Source organism: Mus caroli, unplaced genomic scaffold (assembly GCF_978045245.1).
Source record: "Mus caroli unplaced genomic scaffold, Mus_caroli_1 scaffold_20, whole genome shotgun sequence".
NCBI classification, from domain to species: Eukaryota; Metazoa; Chordata; class Mammalia; order Rodentia; family Muridae; genus Mus; species Mus caroli.
In genome coordinates, this window is record NW_028227275.1 from 2,691,251 (window position 1) to 2,716,908 (window position 25,658).

The following is a 25,658-nucleotide window of genomic DNA, read 5'->3' on the forward strand; positions in this document are numbered from 1 at the left end:
GTACTGCAGATCAGAAAGATTGAACCAATCCACAGAAGCAAATACATTTTGAAATTTCCTATTACCACAGAGAAACAATGCTTTTAAGGGACTCGAGTGCACATTCATAGCTCACAAGCAGCATGCAAGGCTCACTTTCCAGTCTAGCATCTGGTGGAAGCAGGCGTTCATAACCGTTATGTGTCAATCAACAGCTTGATAATGGAGAGCTCTAAGTGACCACTGAGAGGCTTACAAACTTCTTCCATGATGGGATGTGGGATCATTATTTTCTCGTAGTTCATTTTATAGACTGTTTTACACAGAGAGGTTCTGGAATTATCAAGGATTCTCATTACCCGCTTTCCAGTGAAGTAAGCGGGTTCAGGATTAACGAGAACTAAGAAGATAGAGTAATTCAACCAAGCAGTCATCAATGAATGAACTCGAATTAACTAGAGGATCAATTTATTTTAATATATATCGTTGAAATAAAGAACTAATTCAAATCATATTCAACGCATATTGGTTTGAATATTCCATATGTGCCAGGCAGACACGGCTGTGTCCTGAGAGGAAAATGGAGTGCAAAGCAGTGGTCCTGATACAACTCAGGGCTTAATGATAATAACAGAAAAGAAAAGTGAGAAAGCCATTGGGATTGGACACAAGGATGGGAGTTTAGTGAAGGTGTTATGTTATAGCTTCTGAGAGGCTACGTGCAGTATCTGCAATTCATGGATGGATCCATCACTTGGGTCTGAGGTATGGCTAAACATTAGGGCAGAAGGAGGGAGACAAGAGACAAGATCAAAGTTTAAACTTCATAACCATCTCCCACGGATCTACTTTCCCTAGAAAGGCTTCACCACCTATGGTCCACCATCTTCCAAGCCTGGAGCATGGGCATCTATTGCAGGAGTTTCCTGATCAGCCATAGCAACTATACAGCAATGTAAGACTGTCTGAAGGAAGCCATCCCTGTGGAGTGATATATCATCTGACACTTGACTGACAGAAGCTGGTGCCGAACAGGGATGGGTGATGGGAAGCACTCCAAGCACAGAACAGCTCATGAGGTGTCCCCAAGGCCAGAACAGGTTGGTTCAATTTGGAGAACACAGAGCCAACCCATGAAGCTGAAGAAGAGGATACAAAGAGGAGTAGGGTGGGCCTGGAGCCAGGATGGGCGAGGGATGCAAGACAGACAGAGAGAAGAATGTAAGAGGGGAAGCTGGACTAAGCAGGAACGCTTCAGTGAGGTCAGCTGATGCTTCTGCATGCTGTCCCTTCTGGAAGGTGTGTGAGTCTACACTCCTGCCTTAGCAGACTGGCAAGGATGAGGACCTCCCGCACGGACACTTGCCATGCACCCGGGCACTCTAAAGCCCGCTGATGCCTCTGGTTAAAGATGCTCCTGGGAATATAATCTCCATGCTCTGCAAACTTTGACTGTGCTGGATTTAGAACTTCTACAGCACTGGCCCTGTGCCCCACCCCCCTAGCTCACACTGTAGGGGCTTCTTATCCAACACCCACAGAAACTGTTCCAACAATGGCAGTACAATGGTGGCTTTAGCAACCACAAAGCTGGATCCAGAAGTACTCATTAGTGTTGTATTTGCATCTATTAGATGGAGATTAAGAGGGTTTTATTTGAACAAGACTTTATTTACCAACTAATTAGGATGGCAATTTATTACAAGTATGAAAATAATGAACTTAGAATTATGAGAGGCGTGGAGCTCTTCTGGCTGTAAAGAGAAAAACAAAAGCATTTCTCCTGCTTCCTGTGCCTGAGAATGGCTCTATGTCAGTCATTGCTATTAATTTCACATTTCACTTGTTCTTTATTTTCCCCAACATCTGAATTCTGGTGCTGTTGATTTTATAAAGGCTTTTTAAAGATAAATTTGCTATGTATTAGAAGCAGTTGTTTAAATAAGCACTCAATTCCAACAGCTCAGTACTTCCCATGGCAGCAGCGGGGAGCACACTCCACCACCAGGCCAGCCTGTCTTTGCTGTGCGCTCCTTCTTCTTCCAGTCAAAGAAAGCTAGCTCTCCTAGCACATGCTACCTTGTGCAGGTTGTCCTCATGTTTAATAAACAGGGGCCTCCACCAACAACCAATAGTAAATCTTCCTTCTCCTCTATGGGGGAGAGGGGCTAATACAATATCCTTCATGGATTATTAGTCAGTGTCATGTCAGTATTATTTATTTCATATCCTGAGTGAATTAATAAGAAAATGAAGCTGAATCTCCAGTATGATTATTTGACTCTTAGATGAAGCCAAAACAGACCATGTAACTTTAAAATACAATATTCACAAAGTACAAAGTCAGCTAACTCTGCATTCCTACCTCAAATGTTTTCAGAGATAACTCTGCTTCATTCTTACATTAAAAATAAAGTAAAATAAAACAAAACCTGTTGTATTAAAAGGGGCACACACCTCTACAACTTAATCCCTGCTCCAGGCTAATGACATGAGATATTTTTCACTTTTAGTTCACATCCTGAAAAAAAAATCCCCTTGACAGGAAATGTTCTGAACTGGATTCTGAGAGGTGAACTTACATTTTTTTTTCAAATGACAAAGACAGAAGAGAGGCAGAACAAGCAAGCATGGAAGCCCACCTAAAATAGACTAACTCCGAGTGCTGAAGGTTTGCTAGGTGCTGACCAATGTCACAGTTCAAATTTATACCACAATAGACATTTAAGACAGAGCATCTTACCCTCCTTGCCCCCGCCTAAAGTATCTCCTTCATTGCTGATCACGTCCCTGAACTGCAATCATGGTTTCTGGACTGCAAATAAACAAATTGTTCATCACAGTGTGACGTAGTTAGTTATGATTGATCACTGCAAAATAGAAAAGGACTTTGTCCTCAGCCAAAGCTGAGAAGGGGCTGGGCCAGTATGTGCTGTCTGTCCATCTGCAAGCACCCAGCATGCCCATCTGGTAAGAGTCTCCACAGCAGAGCTCCCATTCCACAACGAGGGACCAGCCCCACCTCAGTCTGTTTCCTGGTCCTAATTGATTATAATACAATGACCCCAACTTTCTTTTAGGCTTTTAAAATCTCATCCTAGTTGTGCAAGTTCCAAGAAAAGCCAGGCAGGCAGGCAAATGCTCTTTATCTTTTACCAAAGACAATTTATTCTGAACAAACCACTGGGGAGGCAGCCATGTCTGGCACTGCCCCACCTATCAACAGAAAGGTCTAAGAAGAGGACGGAGTCTCCACTAGGGTTTACTCCACATCCTATGATTTTACTGCTATTTTTTTCTCTAGCCGAGTGGCTTCATTAGTCAACAGGAGAATATGTACCAAGCTATGCATTCTAATAGTCTCCAATAGAGGTAAAAATTAGAAATTGCTTCTTGAAAGGAAGTAGGGTGGCATTAAAGATCCACGACGGCATGGCAGGCTGTGCAGGTGTGGCGTTGGGATCACATGGGTTAGTGGCACCCTGCTCATGACTAAATGCACAACCAACTGAATGAATTCACGTACTACTCACTTGCTCACAAACTGTCTCTCTCCCTCTATAGTCGCCATCTCTCTTCCAGAGTAATTAAATTCAGTCTGTGACGTATTTATATGCACACAATTTCAGTTCGTTGTCCTTCCAAGAGTTTTATGACTGACACACATGGGAAAGGAGAAGAAAGCAACAACTGAAGACCCACGCCAGTGGGAGCAGCTCGGTTTTAACCCATGGCTGCTGCTACCTGCTGTTCCCTCCTCTTCACAGAACCTGTCCCGTAAACACAGCCAGTCACGTGGTTAGTACTGTGTGGCTCTCCCACACAGTGCACATCATACCTTTGATGACATGAACTGTGGCTTAAATCTTGAGTTATTTCTTTCATTTTAAATAGTAGAAACACCAAGTCTCAGTCCTTCTCCCATGCTCAGCTCACACTGTTCCTGCTGCTCTCACTAAATTTCTACCTACAGGTCCATATGGCATGCTAGCAGATGACAGTCATATAAGTGGTGGTATTCTGTATGCGTGCACAACAGGGCACCCACAGTCCACACCAGAGTTTAATTCTAGACCCAGCTATGTGCACAAATGGCTGAGTGAAAAGATGTGTGTACGTAGATCCTCTCAGCTCATTAACATTATATAATAGTCATAGACCTAAGATTCTAGGTGCCTTGGTCCATAAATGCAAGTTTCCCTTTTTTTTTTCAAAACTAAGAATATACAACAACAATTACAAAAATAGTTGTGGCAAAGTAACACCTGCTCTGAAATTAAAGCCTTGGCACTCTACTTTAACCCAAATGGATCTGAGACATTTCTGAACTGGTCATGTGAGGCACTAAACAAATTCAAAGGAACATGGCTCCAACATCAAAACTTAACAATTCTAACACGAGGCCCTCCCACCTAGCCTGGTCTAGGCCCTGACTAAACAGCTCCAATCCTAGTGAAACACTAGTGAAAACACAACAGCTCCAATCCTAGTGAAAATACCTGATCTGGAAGCAGGACAGATCACCGTGGAGAGTGCACAATGCTGGACATTCCATGCCCCCACCCACCAACTGAAGAACTTCCTTATTCCCAACCAAGGCTGTCATTTGGAGAAGAAGTGGTGGGCACAGGAACCAGTGGGGAATGCCTGCCTGGAGATGTCTCACACTGTGAAGTTCTGTAGACACACACAGGAATGAAAGGCCTCAAATGATCGCTGTTGACAGACATTTGATGATTGAAGAAAGAATAAAATCAAAGTAAGCACTCTTCCCTGGCAGAAATGGCACCAACGAAATTGAATCAATAATCTGAACACTTCTTTCTGTGTATGTTTGGCAGGACGTAAGGTAAGCTACAGTAAAAAATGAGACAGACAGATCAGAAAGGAGAGAGCAACTTAAGAAACCTGGAGTTTAGTATCTTCTTCTTTCTCTCCCCTGAGAAACTGTACAAGGACCTCTTAGGTAACAAGATAAAATGCATTACGCAATAGTCATCACTCCTCTGCACTGCCTGAACCTCATGGTCACGTAGAGATCAGCTCTACAGGCTCCACTCATGTGTGGTTCTCTGATGCTCAAGTGTGGGGTGGCTCATGACTCAAGGAGTTACCATCCTGAGGATCCTTTGCTGCCAGTGCCTAAAAAGTAAACATGCAGAACACACCTGTAAGGACAGCACACTCTGATGTGCACACACATCTGTAATGGACAGCACACTCTGATGTGCACACACATCTGTAAAGGACAGCACACTCTGATGTGCACACACATCTCTAAGGGACAGCACACTCTGATGTGCACACACATCTCTAAGGGACAGCACACTCTGATGTGCACACACATCTCTAAGGGACAGCACATTCTGATGTGCACATACATCTGTAAGGGACAGCACATTCTGATGTGCACATACATCTGTAAGGGACAGCACACTCTGATGTGCACACATCTGTAAGGGACAGTGTACTCTGATGTGCACATACATCTGTAAGGGACAGCACACCCTGATGTGCACACACATCTGTAAGGGACAGCACACTCTGATGTGCACATACATCTGTAAGGGACAGCACACTCTGATGTGCACACATCTGTAAGGGACAGCACACTCTGATGTGCACATACATCTGTAAGGGACAGCACACTCTGATGTGCACATACATCTGTAAGGGACAGCACACTCTGATGTGCACACATCTGTAAGGACAGCACACTCTGATGTGCACACATCTGTAAGGGACAGCACACTCTGATGTGCACACATCTGTAAGGGACAGCACACTCTGATGTGCACACACATCTGTAAGGACAGCACACTCTGATGTGCACACATCTGTAAGGGACAGTGCACTCTGATGTGCATACATCTCTAAGGGACAGTGCACTCTGATGTGCACATACATCTGTAAGGGACAGCACACTCTGATGTGCACACATCTGTAAGGAACAGTACACTCTGATGTGCACACACATCTATAAGGGACAGTGCACTCTGATGTGCACACACATCTCTAAGGGACAGCACACTCTGATGTGCACACACATCTCTAAGGGACAGCACACTCTGATGTGCACACACATCTCTAAGGGACAGTGCACTCTGATGTGCACACACATCTGTAAGGACAGCACACTCTGATGTGCACACATCTGTAAGGAACAGTGCACTCTGATGTGCACACATCTGTAAGGGACAACACACTCTGATGTCCATACATCTGTAAGGACAGCACACTCTGATGTGCACACATCTGTAAGGGACAGTGCACTCTGATGTGCATACATCTCTAAGGGACAGCACACTCTGATGTGCACACACATCTGTAAGGACAGCACACTCTGATGTGCACACATCTATAAGGGACAGTGTACTCTGATGTACACATACATCTGTAAGGGACAGTGCACCCTGATGTGCACACATCTGTAAGGGACAGTGCACTCTGATGTGCACAAATCTTTAAAGACAGCACACCCTGATGTGCATACACATCTATAAGGGACAGTGTACTCTGATGTACACATACATCTGTAAGGGACAGTGCACCCTGATGTGCACACATCTGTAAGGGACAGTGCACTCTGATGTACACATACATCTGTAAGGGACAGTGCATTCTGATGTGCATGCATCTGTTAAGGGACAGCACACTCTGATGTGCTGTTTCTCAGCCCAGGGTCAGGGACATGCTAGATGAATGTTCAACTACCCAGCTACATAGCCAACCTACACTCATTTTTTAAAGAGACCATAACACATTTACCTAAATTTAGTACAGCAATAATTCTGAGGATTTTTGACTCAGGTTTTCCAAAGTTCTTGTAGAAATTATGAAACAAAACATAATTCTAACAGTTTAAACAAGCAAATGCTTAGAGTATTTAACACCCTCTAAACCATTAAGATACATTATAGCAAACCCTGCTCTCATTTATACCTTAGTTACAGGCAGAGCTCTCACAGAACCTGAACACCTACAGCTCTAAGATCATGGCGGGCTGTAGTAGAAAGCTCGGGATTAGATGTAGTCAGCATGGTTCACGCCTGCTAGAAGCTGAGGTGACCAAGCCTTAGACACCAGGGCAGTTGTCCTCCACCAGCAGAACTGTCTCAGTGAAAGGATGGGAGGTTGGATGAGTTAGAACTCAGCGTGAAGCCATCCTGCTTTCCTTGGTGACATGGCACTGCCCCTCCAGGAGTTTAAAACACCTTACAACACCTGACAGTTTACATCCTGACTTTGAGTTCACTCCCTTGCTTGTGGGGTTTTGCAGAGGTGCAATACAGTAGGTAAAGCCTGGCTTCGCAGAAGCAGAGACTGCTGGAGAGAGGGGAAGAGAGCAGCAGGGGCTTACCAACTCCAGGAGGTCTACTTCTGCTTGGAGAGCTCTGTAGACACTTTCCATGTCTTCTGCTTTATAAAGATCTAACTCCCTTTTAAGCCTGTCTTAAAGGAAAATCGATCCATTAGTTTGACACTAAACTTTTACAATAATTTTATTACATGCAGAGTGGCAGGTTTGTTGTCTCAAAAAAATCAGAATTCAAGTTAAAAACCCAAAGTATTTAGAAAAATTTACTCTATGATGCTATATGAACCACATAAAATTTTGAAAAGAAACTTCCTTTAAATATAAGGCAGAAAATAAATCACAGATAAGTCACAGTAATGTAAGGAGTCCTGGTGGGTTAATGTGATGAGGGCAGAATTCTGTCTAAAGACTTTTGAGTAGTTCTCCTGAGGAGCTAAACACATGGGTGAGTCAGTTGGCTTCCTGGATCCTAATACCAAACTTAAGTAAAGAAATTACTTGTGACATTTGTTTTTGCTCTAAAATTAAAGACAACATATAATACATATATAATTACACTGTATGAGACTGGAATGAAACATTAGTTTTTATTTTTACCAATTGTATCTTTAAATCTTTTTTAATTAGGTAATTTCCTCAATTACATTTCCAATGCTATCCAAAAAGCCCCCAATACACTCCCCCCCCAGTCCCCCACCCACCCACCCCCACCCCTTGGCCCTGGCATTCCCCTGTACTGGGCCATATAAAGTTGGCAAGTCCAATGGGCCTCTCTTTCCAGTGATGGCCTACTAGGCCATCTTTTGATACAAATGCAGCTAGGGACAAGAGCTCTGGGGTACTGGTTAGTTCATAATAATGATCCACCTATGGGGTTGCAGTTCCCTTTAGCTCCTTGGGTACTTTCTCTAGCTCCTCCATTGGGGGCCCTGTGATCCATCCAATAGCTGACTGTGAGCATCCACTTCTGTGTTTGCTAGGCCCCGGCATTGTCTCACAAGAGACAGCTATATCTGGGTCCTTTCAGCAAAATCTTGCTAGTGTATGCAATGGTGTCAGCGTTTGGAAGCTGATTATGGGATGGATCCCTGGATATGGCAGTCTTTAGATGGTCCATCCTTTCTTCACAGCTCCAAACTTTATCTCTGTAACTCTTTCCATGGGTGTTTTGTACCCAATTCCAAGAAGGGGCACAGTGTCCACACTTTGGTCTTCGTTCTTCTTGAGTTTCATGCGTTTAACAAATTGTATCTTATATCTTGGGTATCCTAAGTTTTGGGGCTAATATCCACTTATCAGTGAGTACATATTGTGTGAGTTCCTTTGTGAATATGTTACCTCACTCAGAATGATGCCCTCCAGATCCATCCATTTGCCTAGGAATTTCATAAATTCATTCCTTTTAATAGCTGAGTAGTACTACATTGTGTAAATGTACCACATTTTCTGTATCCATTCCTCTGTTGAGGGGCATCTGGGTTCTTTCCAGCTTCTGGCTATTATAAATAAGGCTGCTATGAACATACTGGAGCATGTGTCCTTCTTACCAGTTGGAACATCTTCTGGATATATGCCCAGGAGAGGTATTGCTGGATCCTCTGGTAGTATTATGTCCAATTTTCTGAGGAGAACATTTTTTCAGGTGCTTCTCTGCCATTCGGTATTCCTCAGGTGAGAATTCCTTGTTCAGTTCTGAGCCCCATTTTTTAACGGGGTTATTTGATTTTCTGGAGTCCACCTTCTTGAGTTCCTTATATATATTGGATATTAGTCCCCTATCTGATTTAGGATAGGTAAAGATCCTTTCCCAATCTGTTGGTGGTCTTTTTGTCTTATTGACGGTGTCTTTTGCCTTGCAGAAGCTTTACAACTTTATGAGGTCCCATTTATCCATTCTCGATCTTACAGCACAAGCCTTTGCTGTTCTATTCAGGAATTTTTCCCCTGTACCCATATCTTCGAGGCTTTTCCCTACTTTCTCCTCTATAAGTTTCAGTGTCTCTGGTTTTATGTGGAGTTCCTTAATCCACTTAGATTTGACCTTGGTACAAGGAGATAGGAATGGATCAATTCGCATTCTTCTACATGATAACCGCCAGTTGTGCCAGCACCATTTGTTGAAAATGCTGTCTTTTTTCCACTGGATGGTTTTTGCTCCCTTGTCAAAGATCAAGTGACCATAGGTATGTGGGTTGATCTCAGGGTCTTCAATTCTGTTCCATTGGTCTACTTGTCTGTCATTATACCAGTACCATGCAGTTTTTATCACAATTGCTCTGTAGTACAGCTTTAGGTCAGGCATGGTGATTCCTCCAGAGGTTCTTTTATCCTTGAGAAGAGTTTTTGCTATCCTAGGTTTTTTGTTGTTCCAGATTGCCCTTTCCAATTCGTTGAAGAATTGAGTTGGAATTTTGATGGGGATTGCATTGAATCTGTAGATTGCTTTTGGCAAGATAGCCATTTTTACAATGTTGATCCTGCCAATCCATGAGCATGGGAGGTTTTTCCATCTTCTGAGATCTTCTTTAATTTCTTTCTTCAGGGACTTGAAGTTCTTGTCATACAGATCTTTCACTTCCTTAGTTAGAGTCACGCCAAGGTATTTTATATTGTTTGTGACTATTGAGAAGGGTGTTGTTTCCCTAATTTCCTTCTCTGCTTGTTTATCCTTTGTGTACAGAAAGGCCATTGACTTGCTTGAGTTAATTTTATATCCAGCTACTTCACCGAAGCTATTTATCAGGCTTAGGAGTTCTCTGCTGGAATTTTTAGGGTCACTTATGTATACTATCATATCATCTGCAAAAAGCGATATTTTGATTTCTTTTCCGATTTGTATCCCCCTGATCTCCTTTTGTTGTCTAATTACTCTGGCTAGGACTTCAAGTACAATGTTGAATAGGTAGGGAGAGAGTGGGCAGCCTTGTCTAGTCCCTGATTTTAGTGGGATTGCTTCCAGCTTCTCACCATTTACTTTGATGTTGGCTACTGGTTTGCTGTATATTGCTTTTATCATGGTTAGGTATGGGCCTTGAATTCCTGATCTTTCCAAGACTTTTATCATGAATGGGTGTTGGATTTTGTCAAATGCTTTTTCAGAATCTAACAAGATGATCATGTGGTTTTTGTCTTTGAGTTTGTTTATATAATGGATTACATTGATGGATTTTCGTATATTGAACCATCCTTGCATCCCTGGGATGAATCCTACTTGGTCAGGATGGATGATTGTTTTGATGTGTTCTTGAATTCGGTTAGCAAGAACTTTATTGAGGATTTTTGCATCAATATTCATAAGGGAAATTGGTCTGAAGTTCTCTATTTTTGTTGGGTCTTTATGTGGTTTAGGTATCAGAGTAATTGTGGCTTCATAGAATGAGTTGGGTAGAGTACCTTCTGATTGTATTTTGTGGAATAGTTTGTGAAGAACTGGGATTAGTTCTTCTTTGAAGGTTTGATAGAACTCTGCGCTAAACCCATCTGGTCCTGGGCTTTTCTTGGTTGGGAGACTATTAATGACTGCTTCTATTTCTTTAGGGGATATGGGACTGTTTAGATCATTAACCTGAACTTGATTTAACTTTGGTACCTGGTATCTGTCTAGAAACTTGTCCATTTCATCCAGGATCTCCAGTTTTGTTGAGTATAGCCTTTGGTAGAAGGATCTGATGGTGTTTTGGATGTCTTCAGGATCTGTTGTTATGTCTCCTTTTTCATTTCTGATTTTGTTAATTAGAGTACTTTCCCTATGCCCTCTAGTGAGTCTGGCTAAGGGTTTATCTATCTTGTTGATTTTCTCAAAGAACCAGCTCCTCGATTGGTTGATTCTTTGAATTGTTCTTCTTGTTTCCACTTGGTTGATTTCACCCCTGAGTTTGATTATTTCTTGCCATCTACTCCTCTTGGGTGAATTTGCTTCCTTTCGTTCTAGAGCTTTTAGGTGTGTTGTCAAGCTGCTAATGTGTGCTCTCTCTAGTTTCTTTTTGGAGGCACTCAGAGCTATGAGTTTTCCTCTTAGAAATGCTTTCAGTGTGTCCCATATGTTTGGGTATGTTGTGGCTTCATTTTCATTAAACTCCAGAAAATCCTTAATTTCTTTCTTTATTCCTTCCTTGACCAAGGTATCATTGAGAAGAGTGTTGTTTAGTTTCCACGTGTGTGTTGGCTTTCTATTATTTATTTTGTTATTGAAGATCAGTCTTAGTCCATGGTGATCTGATAGGGTGCATGGGACAATTTCAATATTTTTGTATATATTGAGGCTTGTTTTGTGACCAATTATGTGGTCAATTTTGGAGAAGGTACCGTGAGGTGCTGAGAAGAAGGTATATCCTTTCATTTTAGGATAAAATGTTCTGTAGATATCTGTCAGATCCATTTGTTTCATAACCTCTGTTAGTTTCACTGTGTCCCTGTTTAGTTTCTGTTTCCATGATCTGTCCATTGGTGAAAGTGGTGTGTTGAAGTCTCCCACTATTATTGTATGAGGTGCAATGTGTGCTTTGAGATTTACTAAAGTTTCTTTAATGAATGTGGCTGCCCTTGTATTTGGAGCATAGATATTCAGGATTGATAGTTCCTCTTGGAGGATTTTACCTTTGATGAGTATGAAGTGCCCCTCCCTGTCTTTTTTGATGACTTTGGGTTGGAAGTCAATCTTATCAGATATTAGAATGGCTACTCCAGCTTGTTTCTTCCTACCATTTGCTTGGAAAATTGTTTTCCAGCCTTTCATTCTGAGGTAGTGTCTATCTTTTTCTCTGAGATGAGTTTCCTGTAAGCAGCAAAATGTTGGGTCCTGTTTCTGTAGCCAGCCTGTTAGTCTATGTCTTTTTATTGGGAAGTTGAGTCCATTGATATTAAGAGATATTAGGGAGAAGTAATTGTTGCTTCCTTTTATTTTTGTTGTTAGAGTTGGTGTTCTGTTTTTGTGGCTGTCTTCTTTTAGGTTTGTTGAGGGATTACCTTCTTGCTTTCTCTAGGACGTGGTTTCCGTCCTTGTATTGGTTTTTTTCTGTTATTATCCTTTGAAGTGCTGGATTCGTGGAAAGATAATGTGTGAATTTGGTTTTATCGTGGAATACTTTGGTTTCTCCATCTATGGTAATTGAGAGTTTGGCTGGGTATAGTAGCCTGGGCTGGAAATTGTGTTCTCTTAGTTTCTGTATAACATCTGTCCAGGCCCTTCTGGCTTTCATAGTCTCTGGTGAAAAATCCGGTGTAATTCTGATAGGCTTGCCTTTATATGTTACTTGACCTTTTTCCCTTACTGCTTTTAGTATTCTATCTTTATTTAGTGCATTTGTTGTTCTGATTATTATGTGTCGGAAGGAATTTCTTTTCTGGTCCAGTCTATTTGGAGTTCTGTAAGCTTCTTGTATGTTCATGGGCATCTCTTTCTTTAGGTTTGGGAAGTTTTCTTCTATAATTTTGTTGAATATATTTGCTGGTCCTTTGAGTTGAAAATCTTCATTCTCATCTACTCCTATTATCCGTAGGTTTGGTCTTCTCATTTTGTCCTGGATTTCCTGGATATTTTGAGTTAGGATCTTTTTGGATTTTGTATTTTCTTTGATTGTAGTGCCGATGTTCTCTATGGAGTCTTCTGCACCTGAGATTCTCTCTTCCATCTCTTGTATTCTGTTGCTGATGCTTGTATCTATGGTTCCAGATTTCTTTCCTAGTGTTTCTATCTCCAGTGTTGCCTCAATTTGGGTTTTCTTCATTGTTTCTACTTCCCTTTTTAGGTCTTGGATGGTTTTATTCAATTCCATCACCTGTTTGGTCTGGTTTTCCTGCAATTCTTTAATGGATTTTTGTGCTTCCTCTTTAATGTCTTCTACCTGTTTAGCAGTGTTCTCCTGCAATTCTTTAAGGGATTTTTGTGCTTCCTCTTTAATGTCTTCTACCTGTTTACCAGTGTTCTTTTGTATTTCTTTAAGTGTGTTATTAAAGTCCTTCTTGATGTCCTCTACCATCATCGTGAGATATGCTTTTAGAACCGGGTCTAGCTTTTCCGGTGTGTTGGGGTGCCCTGGACTGGGCGAAGTTGGAGTGCTGGGTTCTGATGATGGTGAGTGGTCTTGGTTTCTGTTAGTAAGATTCTTACGTTTACCTTTCGCCATCTGGTAATCTCTGGGATTAGTTATTATTGTTGTCACTGTTTAAAGATTGGAGCAGACTCTGTGTTCCACTCACCAGAAGTCTCAAAATCCTGTGGCAGGTGTCATGGGTAGCTGGCAGGTGTCAGCAGACCCTGTGCTCTAGCTACCCAGATGCTGTTCAGACCGGAAGAGGCTTGTGGCCCTACTCAGGCCGGATTTCTGCCTCCCCAACCAAAGCAGTCTCAGGTCCCGCGAGATTGGACTGGAGCAGAAGCTGTGTTCCACTCACCAGAAGTCTCGAAATCCTGTGGCGGGTGTCGTGGGTAGCTGGCGGGTGTCAGCCGACCCTGCGCTCTAGCTACCCAGGTGCTGGTCAGACCTGAAGAGGCTTGTGGCCCTACTCAGGTCGGATTTCTGCCTCCCCAACCAAAGCAGTCTCAGGTCCCGCGAGATTGGACTGGAGCAGAAGCTGTGTACCACTCACCAGAAGTCTCAAAATCCTGTGGCGGGTGTCGTGGGTAGCTGGCGGGTGTCAGCCGACCCTGCGCTCTAGCTACCCAGGTGCTGGTCAGACCCGAAGAGCTAAATTTTTGAATAACTTATTGAATATAAAGATTATTTTTGTCTGAATTCAGTGTGGAGATTAGGGAAGAAGCTCTCTTCCATCTTGAGAAATGACTAATGGTTTTATCCCACAAAGAAAAACATCAGCCAAAGACCTAGGCTGTGGCAAGGGGTGAAACATGAGGCCTGGCTCTACCTGGTTTGTGTGAATCTGAGGGCAGAGGCCACAAGCAAGAATGCTCTCATCAGGCTAAGCAACTCAGCTGCAACAAGATGACAGATACAGTCACCTCACCCTTGGCCAAGCCCCAACCCTCAAGGAAAAGGTACTTAGATCAGCTTTTCTCCCTGTGAGCCAACAACAGCTACTGGAAGTCCTCTTTGAGGGCAGCCTTAACCACACTCAGACCCATGGGGCTTCCACAGATGCACAGTAAACAACAAACTTGCAGTAAACATCACCAAGCACACCAGTAAGAAAATCCAGTACAATCAGCAGATGCAAGAAGCAGGCAATATCTAAATCTTAAAGAACTACAAATCTACAACAAAAACATGAATAATGGGCACAAAATAAGCATAAGAAAACCTCCAACTCTTTTCTTTCAATTTTTATTATATATTTTCTTCATTTACATTTCAAATGCTATCCTGAAAGTTCCCTATACCCTCCCTCTACCCTGCTCCCCTACCCACCCACTCCCACTTCTTGGCCCTGGCATTCCCCTGTACTGGGGCATATAAAGTTTGCAAGACCAAGGGGCCTCTATTCCCAATGATGGCCGACTAGGCCATCTTCTGCTACATATGCAGCTAGATACATGAGCTCTGGGGGTACTGGTTAGTTCATATTGTTGTTCCACCTATAGGGTTGCAGACCCCTTCAGCTCCTTGGGTACTTTCTCTTGCTCCTCCATTGGGAGCCCTGTGTTCCATCCAATAGATGACTGTGAGCATCCACTTCTGTATTGGCCAGGCACTGGCATAGCCTCACACGAGACAGCTATACCAGGGTCCTTTCAGCAAAATCTTTCTGGCAATAGTGTCTGGGTTTGGTGGCTGATGATGGGATGGATCCCCAGGTGGGGTAGTCTCTGGATGGTCCATCCTTTTGTCTCAGCTCCAAACTTTGTCTCTGTAACTCCTTCCATGGGTATTTTGTTCCCTATTCTAAGGAGGAATAACGTATCCACACTTTGGTCTTCCTTCTTCTTGATAGAAAACCTCCAACTCTCAGCAGGTTATTTGTAACAGCCATCCATTGTCTAATAAGGATATGGGACAGTGTCAACTGTGTCAGTAACTAGGGACACACCAAGGAACAGCCAGGGGGGAGGGCAAAGGCCATGGTATTCCAGAAGCAGGAGCAGGTGGAGTTAGTTAGCATGAGCCAGGCTAGCCAGAGCTCCATAGTGAGACCCAACTCAGTAAGGAAAAAGGGAAGGGGAAGCTGGGGAGGGGGGGACAGGAGGGGAGGGGACAGGAAGGGAGGGGACAGGAGGAGAGGGGACAGGAGGGGAGGTAGGAAGTTGGAACTGCACTGCCTGGTGCAGGATACTTCATCCCTCCTTTTACCTTTAACTCACATCTTCATACTTAACGTTTTATGGGGTTTTTGGTAGGAGCCATGTGCAACCTGTATTACTCTTTAATATGAAAATCTCTCAATTTTTACTAGCATGTTACAGACATTTACACATATTATAGTTACTTATATGGTGGGATTCAAAATATAGTTTTCTTCCTAGTTGTTTTCTGTTTATCCTATAGGCTTTTCTTCCCTCCCCTCCCCTGCCCTCCCCTCCCTTCCCCTTCCCTTCCTTCTATAATGGGGGTGCTTATTATCCCCTCTACAGACTTTTTTATTACAGCTACTTTTGTTTTTATGGGGGTTTTTTTTGTTTGTTTTTGTTTTTTTGAGACAGGGCTTCTCGGTATGACCAGCCCTGGCTGTCCTGGAACTCACTTGTAGACCAGGCTGTCCTTGAACTCAGAGATCCGCCTGCCCCTGCCTCCTGAGTGCTGGGATTAAGGGCGTGCACTACCACCTCCTGGCTTTAATATACTTACTTTAAAACTTTTTTATAGCTCACAGTGGCCTTTACAGCACACACTTGGAACTGTTTTATCGAGTAATACGACACTACTGTGCTTAGAGAGAAGAATGTTACAGCAATATATTTTTCATTTTCCCCTAAGTTTTTTATTCTATTGCCATCACCAGACATTTCCCACATATTATACATCTAAAATATATAGGGCTAATTTGCCTCTGTTATTTATTTTCTAAAGTGACTTACACTCACAAGCAGCTTTTATATTTACCTATGCCTAGCTGTGTCTGGAGCTAACTCTACCTTTCTACTTGGAATCCCATCCTTCCTCTTGAAAACCTTACTGTCGCCTCCGTCTTTAGAATGGTTTGTACTGGTGAGGATTCAGTCAACTTGCGTTTGCCTGCACTACGTTAGCTGAACAGCTCTCATGGTCACTCAGTGTGACATGTCTTCTGGTTACATCATTTCTTTTCTTTCCTTTTAGCTAATGTGTCTTTATCTCTTTTTCCCCTTCTTTTCTGCATGATTTTCCCTTATGTCAGCTTTTCAGAGATTTAAATATGTGTACAGAAGTTCAATTTCTTAAGATGCTTCTTGGTGGCATCTGAGCTCTTTGTATTGTGTTTCAATGTATTTCATTATTTTTATAAAATGTTTTGCTACGATCTCTCACAATGCAATACTACAGATGGATGGCAAATGTACTATGCTCAATTTTAAAAGCAGAGCCAAGAGGCCCCGTGGCACAGCACTGTGTTTCCATAATGTTAGAAAGCAGAAGAGGGGCAGTGGTGAAACAGGCAGAACGGTAAGTGAGCAGGAGAGGAGGTTTGAGGCTGATCAGAGGAGGAGTCTGGGTCTCAGTGTGATGCTAGTCAGTGTTCAACTCACAGGCGGCATGTGTAACAAAAGGGCCAATCTTGTGAATATAAACTAGAGTCCGCTATAACCTGCTAAGTAGGAAATAGAAAATGCTACGTGTGTAGCATCACAGTTAACTAGGGCAATAAACACACAAATTCAGCTGATAAGCCTGCTTCAGTGGGACACTCAGTAGCAATCAGAAAGATGACGAAGAGGCACAGAGGACTGAAACCCAGGTCAAATGTTCCCCAGGAAGGGAAGGTACCCTCCACCACCCACTTGAGAAACACTCCCCATAGGTCTGGGCCTCACACCTGGGCAGACCGACTCCAGAGAGCTGAAAGAGGCTCTAAAAGCCAATGGCTTGCTTATTCTTTTGAGTGGAAAGGTCTTTTTATGTTTTAAGTTAATAATCTTTTGTCTCTCCAGGGCTCTTAATTCAAACTTCTTCCTTCTTGTCTTGAAAGTTTAAAGTTACTTCTGTGTAAATTCTCATAGTTAAATGGGATTGTTTTTTTGTTTTTTGTTTTTCTTTGTCTTGTTTTTAGAAAACTTTAAAAGAACCACATTATGAACCAGGCCTTTAAGAATTAGAAGTCAGATAAATAATTCACAGATGGCATAATTCAGAGCTAAGGACAACAAGTAGTTCCCTCCTAAAGCAGCCCGGATATTGTTATTTAACCCTGCTGATGATACAATACGCAACACAATAACCTGCAAAACAAGCGCAGAACCACAGGGAGGTTGTTGCACTGACAGTTTAGGCTGGCTTTCTCCAGGAGTGAGTCTGTTGAAGCTGACAGTACTAACGCTTCCACCGAGAATGAGCTGCTCAGAGTGCAGAGCCTCTGTTGGACTCAGGTCCCATCGAGAGCCTCCTCTGAGGTTCTGTGAGTCGGTAGATCTGCTTCCTAAATTAACGTTTTATTCTATCTAATACACGCACTAATCTGCTACACTCAGAGACCTTAGTTAGACCTGCCCCACTTAGCTCAGATTGTCTTACATCTCAGTGTAAGAAATCCCTTTCCTTCCTTGGGCTATTGGATCTCTTATGTGTCTTTCCCTAGTGTTATTAAACTGCATGTTATGTGAAATCCTCAGTTCAACCCTCTATTGGGCCTAGAAATAATCTTCATTATTTGAGATAAATATGATTATCTTTTAAGGTGCTGAAACCACTTTGAAATATAAAAAATTATCTGACTAAAACTTTGAAATAATAAAGTTGACACGATACATTTTTACATAATAGGCTTGCATGTCTGGCCCCATGGGAGAGTCTTATTTTCTGGCTGAGGTCAGAGAAAGGGACACTTGTTTATCAGCTTTAGTTCTTAATGTTTCCTCTTTTTTAAACTTCCAGATCTTATGCCTTTAGTTATTTTCTCTACAGTAATTTTAATAGCATGTATTAAAATATTTTTAATCTATAGAAAATAACTGAAGGCATAAAAGCAGGATGAAAAAATAAAAACTTCAATTTCCAGATGATACAGCTATATATATGCAGAGTTAGTGAAAATTAGTGCAAAGAAAATAATTTAGGAAGTTTGCAAAAATATAGAATTAGTATACTCAAATAAATAGACTTTATTATCATTGATAATGGTGAAGATGACTTTTTCTCAGATAGGAAGTCATAAAAATGTTAATAATTCCAAGTTAAATCCTCTAAATGTGATCACAATAAAAACACAAACATGTTTTATCCTCCTTGGTATGCGGCAAGTTGATCTGTAGTATGGATGTAATTTTATGGGGTTCTGCCTCATTCTAGCCTATATACCTCCTGAATAAAAGACATAGAAAGCTGGTATTTTCATTACCAAGCTATAAGCCTAAACTGGGCATGCTCTGAGCTAGTCTAACCTAAATTCAGCCATAGGCCCCGTGTTACTTGCGGGCTGGGCCTTGCTGTGTTTGCTCTGCTCCATGTGTGTCCTCAGGGCGATTTTCTCCTGGTCACGTGCTCATGGTCCATCCTGCGCCCCGTGGTGACCTCCCTTCTCCCCTTTTCCCTACTCCTCCTGCTCCTTAGATGAGAACGCCCACCTGATCTCAAGTCCTGCCTTCCTCTTGTCTCCTGCCTAGCCACAGCTCTAGCCTTTTATTATCAGTCTGAGATTACGGGGAAGCATTCTTTACAGCACACAGGTCAATACAACGCCCATGGTCAGACTGCATCCTGATCTTCAGGAGCACAGAACTCAGCATCCGGATACACAGTCCATAAGACCAACTCCAACACTGTAGCTCACATAGAAAAAAATTCCAATATGCTCTGGAATGTTGAAAAACAAATGCTAACTACTAAATCCCAGTGTTAACCATTCATAATTAAGCAGCACAGCAAAACTGAGTTAGTAAGATGGAGGCAGCATCTCGGTTCCCAGGAGAAGAGGACAGCTTCTCAATAAAGCATATTGGGACAACTTGACAACTTGTAAATGGATCTCAAAGGCAAAACTGGATCTGTATTTCACAGCATATCCACTCAAAATGGATCAAGTATTTGTATGTTAAGAAGATAAAACAAAGCCGGGCGTGGTGGCGCACGCCTTTAATCCCAGCACTCGGGAGGCAGAGGCAGGTGGATTTCTGAGTTCAAGGCCAGCCTGGTCTACAAAGTGAGTTCCAGGACAGCCAGGGCTATACAGAGAAACCCTGTCTCAAAAAACCAAAAAAAAAAAAAAAAAAAAAGAAGATAAAACAAGGGCAAAGACACAGGTAAACTGCTTTATGTAACAGGTGGATGGGGCTTCAACTATGATTCAAATACAAACGAGATTTAATTTAAAAGAAAAACATTTTAATTAAGCTGTGTTAAAAAATTTTATACAGCAGAAACTGTATGTATAAAGACTAAAAGGAGCCTATAGTCTACAGGAAATATCTACTATATATTTCACAGATAAAGACCAGTGTTTGTCACTTGATTTCTGTAAAGGAAAGACAGGAGGATAAGTCAGAGGCTAAAGACAGTGGTACTATGGAACAGTGAGCAGAAGTGCTCGGAAATATGGAAATCAAGGCGACCCCTCTGTCTATCTCTTTACACAGTGCTTTAACTTTTGAGTCATGCTGATGTTTTCAACATCCACCAGGTAAGTGTAGCCACTCGGCTCAGGGGAGAAGCCATTACTGCTTGACACAGAATAACATGTGAGCTACAAGAGTTGAGTGACAAACATGGGAATGTAGTTCAGTAGTCGAGCATGTGTCTAGTACAAACAGGACCCCGGCTTTACCCCAAGTTCTCCTGGGAAGAAAAACAAGACCTAAAACTCATTAATAAAGCAAAGAAACTATAAGACATGAGTAGAGATTCAGTTGAGACAGATTCTGAAGAAAAAAAAAGGAAGGGAAGACCTCAATAATCAAATTAAAAATTCAATGGAGGCTGGGCATGGCGGGGGTGCCTTTAACTCCAGCACTTCGGGGCAGAGGCAATGCTAAGCAGTCTCCTTCCCTGGGCAGAGGCTCCTGGCTATACAGGGAAGCTATCTGAGCATGAGCAAGCCAGCAAGCAGTGCTTCCCCACAGGTTCTGTTTCATGTTCCTGCCATGACCCGACCCCCCCCATCCCCTGCCCCCATCCCCCCCACCCCCCCGCTGCAATGAGAAACTGTGACCTGGAAGTATAAACCAAGTAAATCCTTTCCCCCTAAGCTTCTTTTTGTCAGTGTTCATCACAGCAGCACAGATGAGAACAGAACAGTGTGTTTCTCTGTTGATTTCCACAGGACTTTTTACAGACTGGACACCCTCTGGCATAGTCTGCACAATGCTAGGATTACAGGTGTGTACCACTATGGCCAGTTTCCTATGTGGGAGCCAGGAGGTCACCCCCCCAGCCCCTAGGTCTCCTGCCATGGGGTGGGCAAGCAACTGCTGAGCCACCTCCTTACCCCTAGGCCATCTTTTCTACTTTCTATGAGTTTCCCATGGCCTGGCTTCTTCATGTATCTCTCTGCACTGATTCATATGGAGACTCTACTGTGATTTTACTTTTTTTTTTTTTCCGAGACAGACAGGGTTTCTCTGTATAGCCCTGGCTGTCCTGGTGTCCTGGATCTCACTCTGTAGACCAGGCTGTCCTCGAACTCAGAAATCTGCCTGCCTCTGCCTCCCAAGTGCTGGGACTAAAGGCGTGTGCCACCACACCCGGCTGTCATTTTACTTTTAAATGCTAAGGAGGAATTCCTATTTCGCATGTGATTTATTTATGAAAGTGAGTGTTTGAAAGAGGCATGGTCAGCTGTCTGTTTCCCTTAGTCTAGGCCCCACTGACAGGTTGCACTCAGGCCTGTTGAACTGTGCTGAGAAGGAGCTGGGTTAGGTAGGCTTTCTCTTACTGCAGGTTCTCCCGTGGCTGACCTCATCACCTTCCTCTTGTTCTTCAAACAGGGTCTCATTATATAGCTCTGCCTAGGCTGAAGCTCACTATGTAGACCAGACTGGCCTTGAACTCACAGAGATCTGTCTGCCTCTACCTCTTGAGCACTAGAATTAAAGGTTAACACATATCTTCTGTCATCGTCCCTAAAAAGACTTAACAATAAGTATATGAACACGAAAAGATCACTGCAACATTACAGATAGCTTATAAATACTTTTTGTTGATCTACATATTACCTGTAAATAATTATTTTGATAATTTATATATTACTTGTAAATACCAGTTTTTTAATTTCAGAGATAAATGGGTACATTTATAGCAGAATATAACTCTGAAATCAATTGAGTCTAACAGCAAACTTTCCCTATATTTATGTAGAGCTTTAATAATGACAGCACATGCTGAGACTTCAGGAAACGGGCAGCTCTCTCAGCTTGAAGCTGTTCACCAATGCTGTGCAGACACTTCTGTTAGTGAGTAAAGGACATTGCTCTACCAGAAAAAGATGCAGAGTCAACAAAGTACACAGCTACAAGTGATCATGAAATTAAATGAAAATTTTCATCTATTATAAATGTTTTTAAAAGAGAAAGACAATGTGGATTGTGTTCAGATAAAATTATTTGACTAGAATTTTATAGAAACCTCCGAGCAAATACGTTTTTACACTTGCCAACTTTGAGTTGATTCTTTAATAATAAACAAGGAACAAATGAATGTATACTATTTTCTAAATGAAGGTTAATGTCTTAGGGTTATTGTTACTGTAATAAATACCATGACCAAGAGCAACTTGGTGAGAAAAAAATGAATATAAAGTTCATTATCAAAAAGCAGGGAGGGCAGAAACTCAAGCAGGGCAGGAACCCAGAGGCAGGAGCTGATGCAGAGGCCTAGAAGGGTCTGATAGGTCTTCTTGCTTATAGATTTGCTCTCCATGACTCTGTGACAGCAGGGGTCAGTGTTGATGTCTGTGCCTCACATTACTACTAGAGACCATGAGAATGTTCCTGGTCTGAGTAGCCACCTAGGACCATGTAGATGTCCACGGGTGATATAGAACTGACTGTGTCCCTCAGTGGCTGCAGCATACGGAGAGCTGGCCCCATCTCTTACTAGTGGCAGCCCTTTGGAGACTGAGCCCTGCACCTCTCCTGGGCAGCAGAGTAGGGCACAGGGCAACCAGCCTCAAGGGTGAAAGCACAGCAAAGCTGGTCCCTGAAGTCATGAAAGTAGGGGAGCTGTCCCTGGCCCTCACTGACTGGAGAGCAGGCCCTGCAGCTCACCCGGCCGAGGCAAAGGTATGGTTAAGGGATACGCCCTTCTTGTCAGTATTACATAGCCTTATGAATCCTGGGCATTAGCCCACCTTATTGGGAAAATTTCCTGCAAATTGACAAGATGAACTTTCATAAATTAATGTTTAGATGAATTAATGATTTTATAGAATTCTTGATTTGATGCAAATAATTTTAGGAATAAAGTGTAAGGAGATGGTTTTAGTTGTTTTGCCAGAAAGATGGAATAACGTTAGAATCAAGAATAGAATGTGCCCCTCCTCATTACAGTAAGGAAAGGCTGCCTAGCAAGGAACACAGTGTGCTTTCATAAGCTGTGCTAAGAAGAGAAACAGGCTGGAGAGCGATGTGCATGCCGTCAAGGAGAAACATTCATTCTAGGCCAGGTCCAAGGATGAGGCCACAGATGCATGCTACGGTAAAGCGAGGCCATGGGAAACGGCTGCTGTGAACTTATGGTGAGCTTATACAATGACAGGCTGCTTTGAACTGACCATCAGCATCCTTACCTAACTCCCTTTTGTGTAACAGTTCATCTATGAAGTAATTTTATAAGGAACTTTTGTCTAAGAAGGCATAAAAAGGCTGAAAGAAGACATGAAGTGTGGCTGTTGGAGCTCTGCTCCATCCACCCAACAAATATATGTGATTATACGTCTGTCTATCTATATGTACAAACATACATACATATATGTAGGTATATGTGTGTGTCTCTAAGGATGCATGCACACTTGTGACATTGATGAAACAGGTGACTTGGCCTGACCAGTGTGTGTGTGTATGTGTGTGTGTCTGTGTGTGTGTGTGTGTATGCACATGCCTGCCTGCCTTTCTTCCTTTCTTTTATTTTCTCTCTGGCTCTCGAAAAGTTCACAAACTCCAAGCCTCTTGTCTGGCCACTGAGGGGCTCTTGAGCCAAAGAGAAAAAGAGTCCAAGTAACTTAAGATTTTTCCTTAATCCCCTGTTGTTATCAGCAGGAATTAAGTTGCTAGAAGACACCAGCTTCTGGCCCCAGAGAAAGAGAGTTAAATTGCCAGAAGCCACTGCTTTTGGCTCTAGAACAGCAAGAAAGAGTTAAACTGTCAAAAGTCAGTAGCTTTGGCCCCAATTGCTGACACCATACCCTTCACTGCCTTCATCAGGAAACCAGATGACAGGCTAGCCCTCAGCAGTTGAGCCAGGCTTCAAGAGTGTGAGAGCAGGAGAACTGGCCCAGCCCCTCACAGGCTGTAGCACTTGGGAGAGTGGGCTCCACACCTCCATTGGGCAGCACAGTGGAGCTGGCTCTGGACACATGGGTGTAGGTAAGCAGGGCCTGAGAGCATTAGAGCAGGAGAGCTGATCATACTGCTTGCTTGTGGTGACACTGAGTGGTCTATCTGGTGCAGTGCTGGAGAGCTTGCCCTGGTGGTGCAGATCAAGGAGAGCTGGTAGGCTGACCAGCACAGCTACCATCACCCAAGCTCAGATCCATGGATTTGAGTTGGCCAACCCCAAAAATCTACATCTGTGAACTGTTGGGGTGCTTGAATGGGCCAGTCCTACTGATCCAAAGTTGCAGGATCTCCATGACACAGAGCAACAACAGGATAACTGGAAGGAGTCCCAGCGAGGATTCAATATTGATGGTGTCACAGAAGCCAGAGATCTCGAACAAGACCAATGACTCATTACAAAGAACATTCATAAGTGAAGATGTGTGGACAGAGGGATACACTGTAGGACACACTGTGACACACTACAACTTCTATGATGAGATGTTTTCTATGCATTGTTTTGCTTTTGTTTGTTTGTGTGCTTTTTATTTAGGGGTTTTTGTAAGGGTGAAGGACAGACACAAAAGGATGGGGAAATGAGTGGGACTGAGATGCATGGGGTGAAACTCACAAAGAATCAATTAACACGTAAAAAAAAGTACAAACAAGGCCATTTAACACATGAAGCTAATCAATTCAAATTAATACAGAGAATGCATACAAGGCTTTGCCAAACAATGGAACAAAACATCAGGCAGTAAATGTGATCCTGTGATCTGACTGTTCTAAATACACAGGCATTCCATGCACATGCCCATGCCCATGCACATAGGCAGAAACAATGCATAAAACCCCAACGGGATGCTCACACAACTTTAAAAAGTTGTCATGCTTTAAGCTTGTACAGAATTTTTCTTCAATCAAAATATCCTAATCTTACAATTTAAATATGTATACACATTTGGATAAAAATATGTATGTAAAATGCACATTTGTCAGTGCATCTGTTAGAGAAGTTGAGAGTATTTCCATGGCACAATGTGTCTGTGTGTGTTGTAAATCTAGGACCATCATTGTGACCTCTCTGATCAGCTAAACCATGACTTTTATGGCAGAGGCTGCCAAATGCCTTTGCTACTGCCTAGAAATGTGCTCAGAATCTCTCATTAGCAAATGCAAATTAATTTTTGTGCATTTCCACTGCAAAAGCTCTTCATAAACCCACATTATCTTTTAAGTGTTCAGAGGGGGAAAAATCTCATATTGACTTTGTAGATGTCTTTCTAATACAAGCTTCTTGTTGTACCAGTCATACAAATACTAATTATACAACATGTAAATCACCCAGGAAAGAAGTTTTACTGGTAAGAGAAAAGGGTCTGCAACCCTTAAAATGGTCCATTTTGTTTTTTTACTGTTTAGAGTGAAGAAGATGAAACAAAACACTGCAACAGTGGTACACACATGTAATCCCAGGCAGGAGAATTGAGTTTTACAGTCAACTTGGCTATATGAGATCCTGTTACAAAAAAAAAAAAATAACAAAAATAAATGACTAAATAAGATATGGCAGGGAGAAGAAGGGAGGGAGAGAGGGAGGAAGAAAGAAGAAAGACCAATAATTAAGAACTGTGTATTTTGCAGTGAAACTTCAATGACTCTCAGGCCCTGTTATTGGGACAAGTATGTATCAGGCCCATATGCCTGGACTATGTTACAAAGAAACACAAGGCATTCCAGACTGGTGAGACAGACAGACATGTGTCTGTAGCACGGGATTTAACAAAGCCCAAGCCCTGAGAATCAAAGAAC

The 25,658-nt window shown here is 42.5% G+C and overlaps 1 protein-coding gene across 1 annotated transcript in view; it reads right to left on the minus strand.

Annotated features, from left to right (window-relative positions):
* Positions 1-4,822: 4,822 nt before the first annotated feature.
* Ccdc172 (coiled-coil domain containing 172) overlaps positions 4,823-25,658 on the minus strand; it is a 49,926-nt gene continuing 29,090 nt past the window's right edge. Inside the window, exons 7-8 of the mRNA XM_021152521.3 lie at positions 7,340-7,427; positions 4,823-5,121 (exon numbers count right to left, since the gene is read on the minus strand). Of these exons, the coding sequence (XP_021008180.2) occupies positions 5,059-5,121; positions 7,340-7,427 (151 nt within the window). The 3' untranslated portion in view covers positions 4,823-5,058. The remainder of the gene's footprint in view (positions 5,122-7,339; positions 7,428-25,658) is intronic.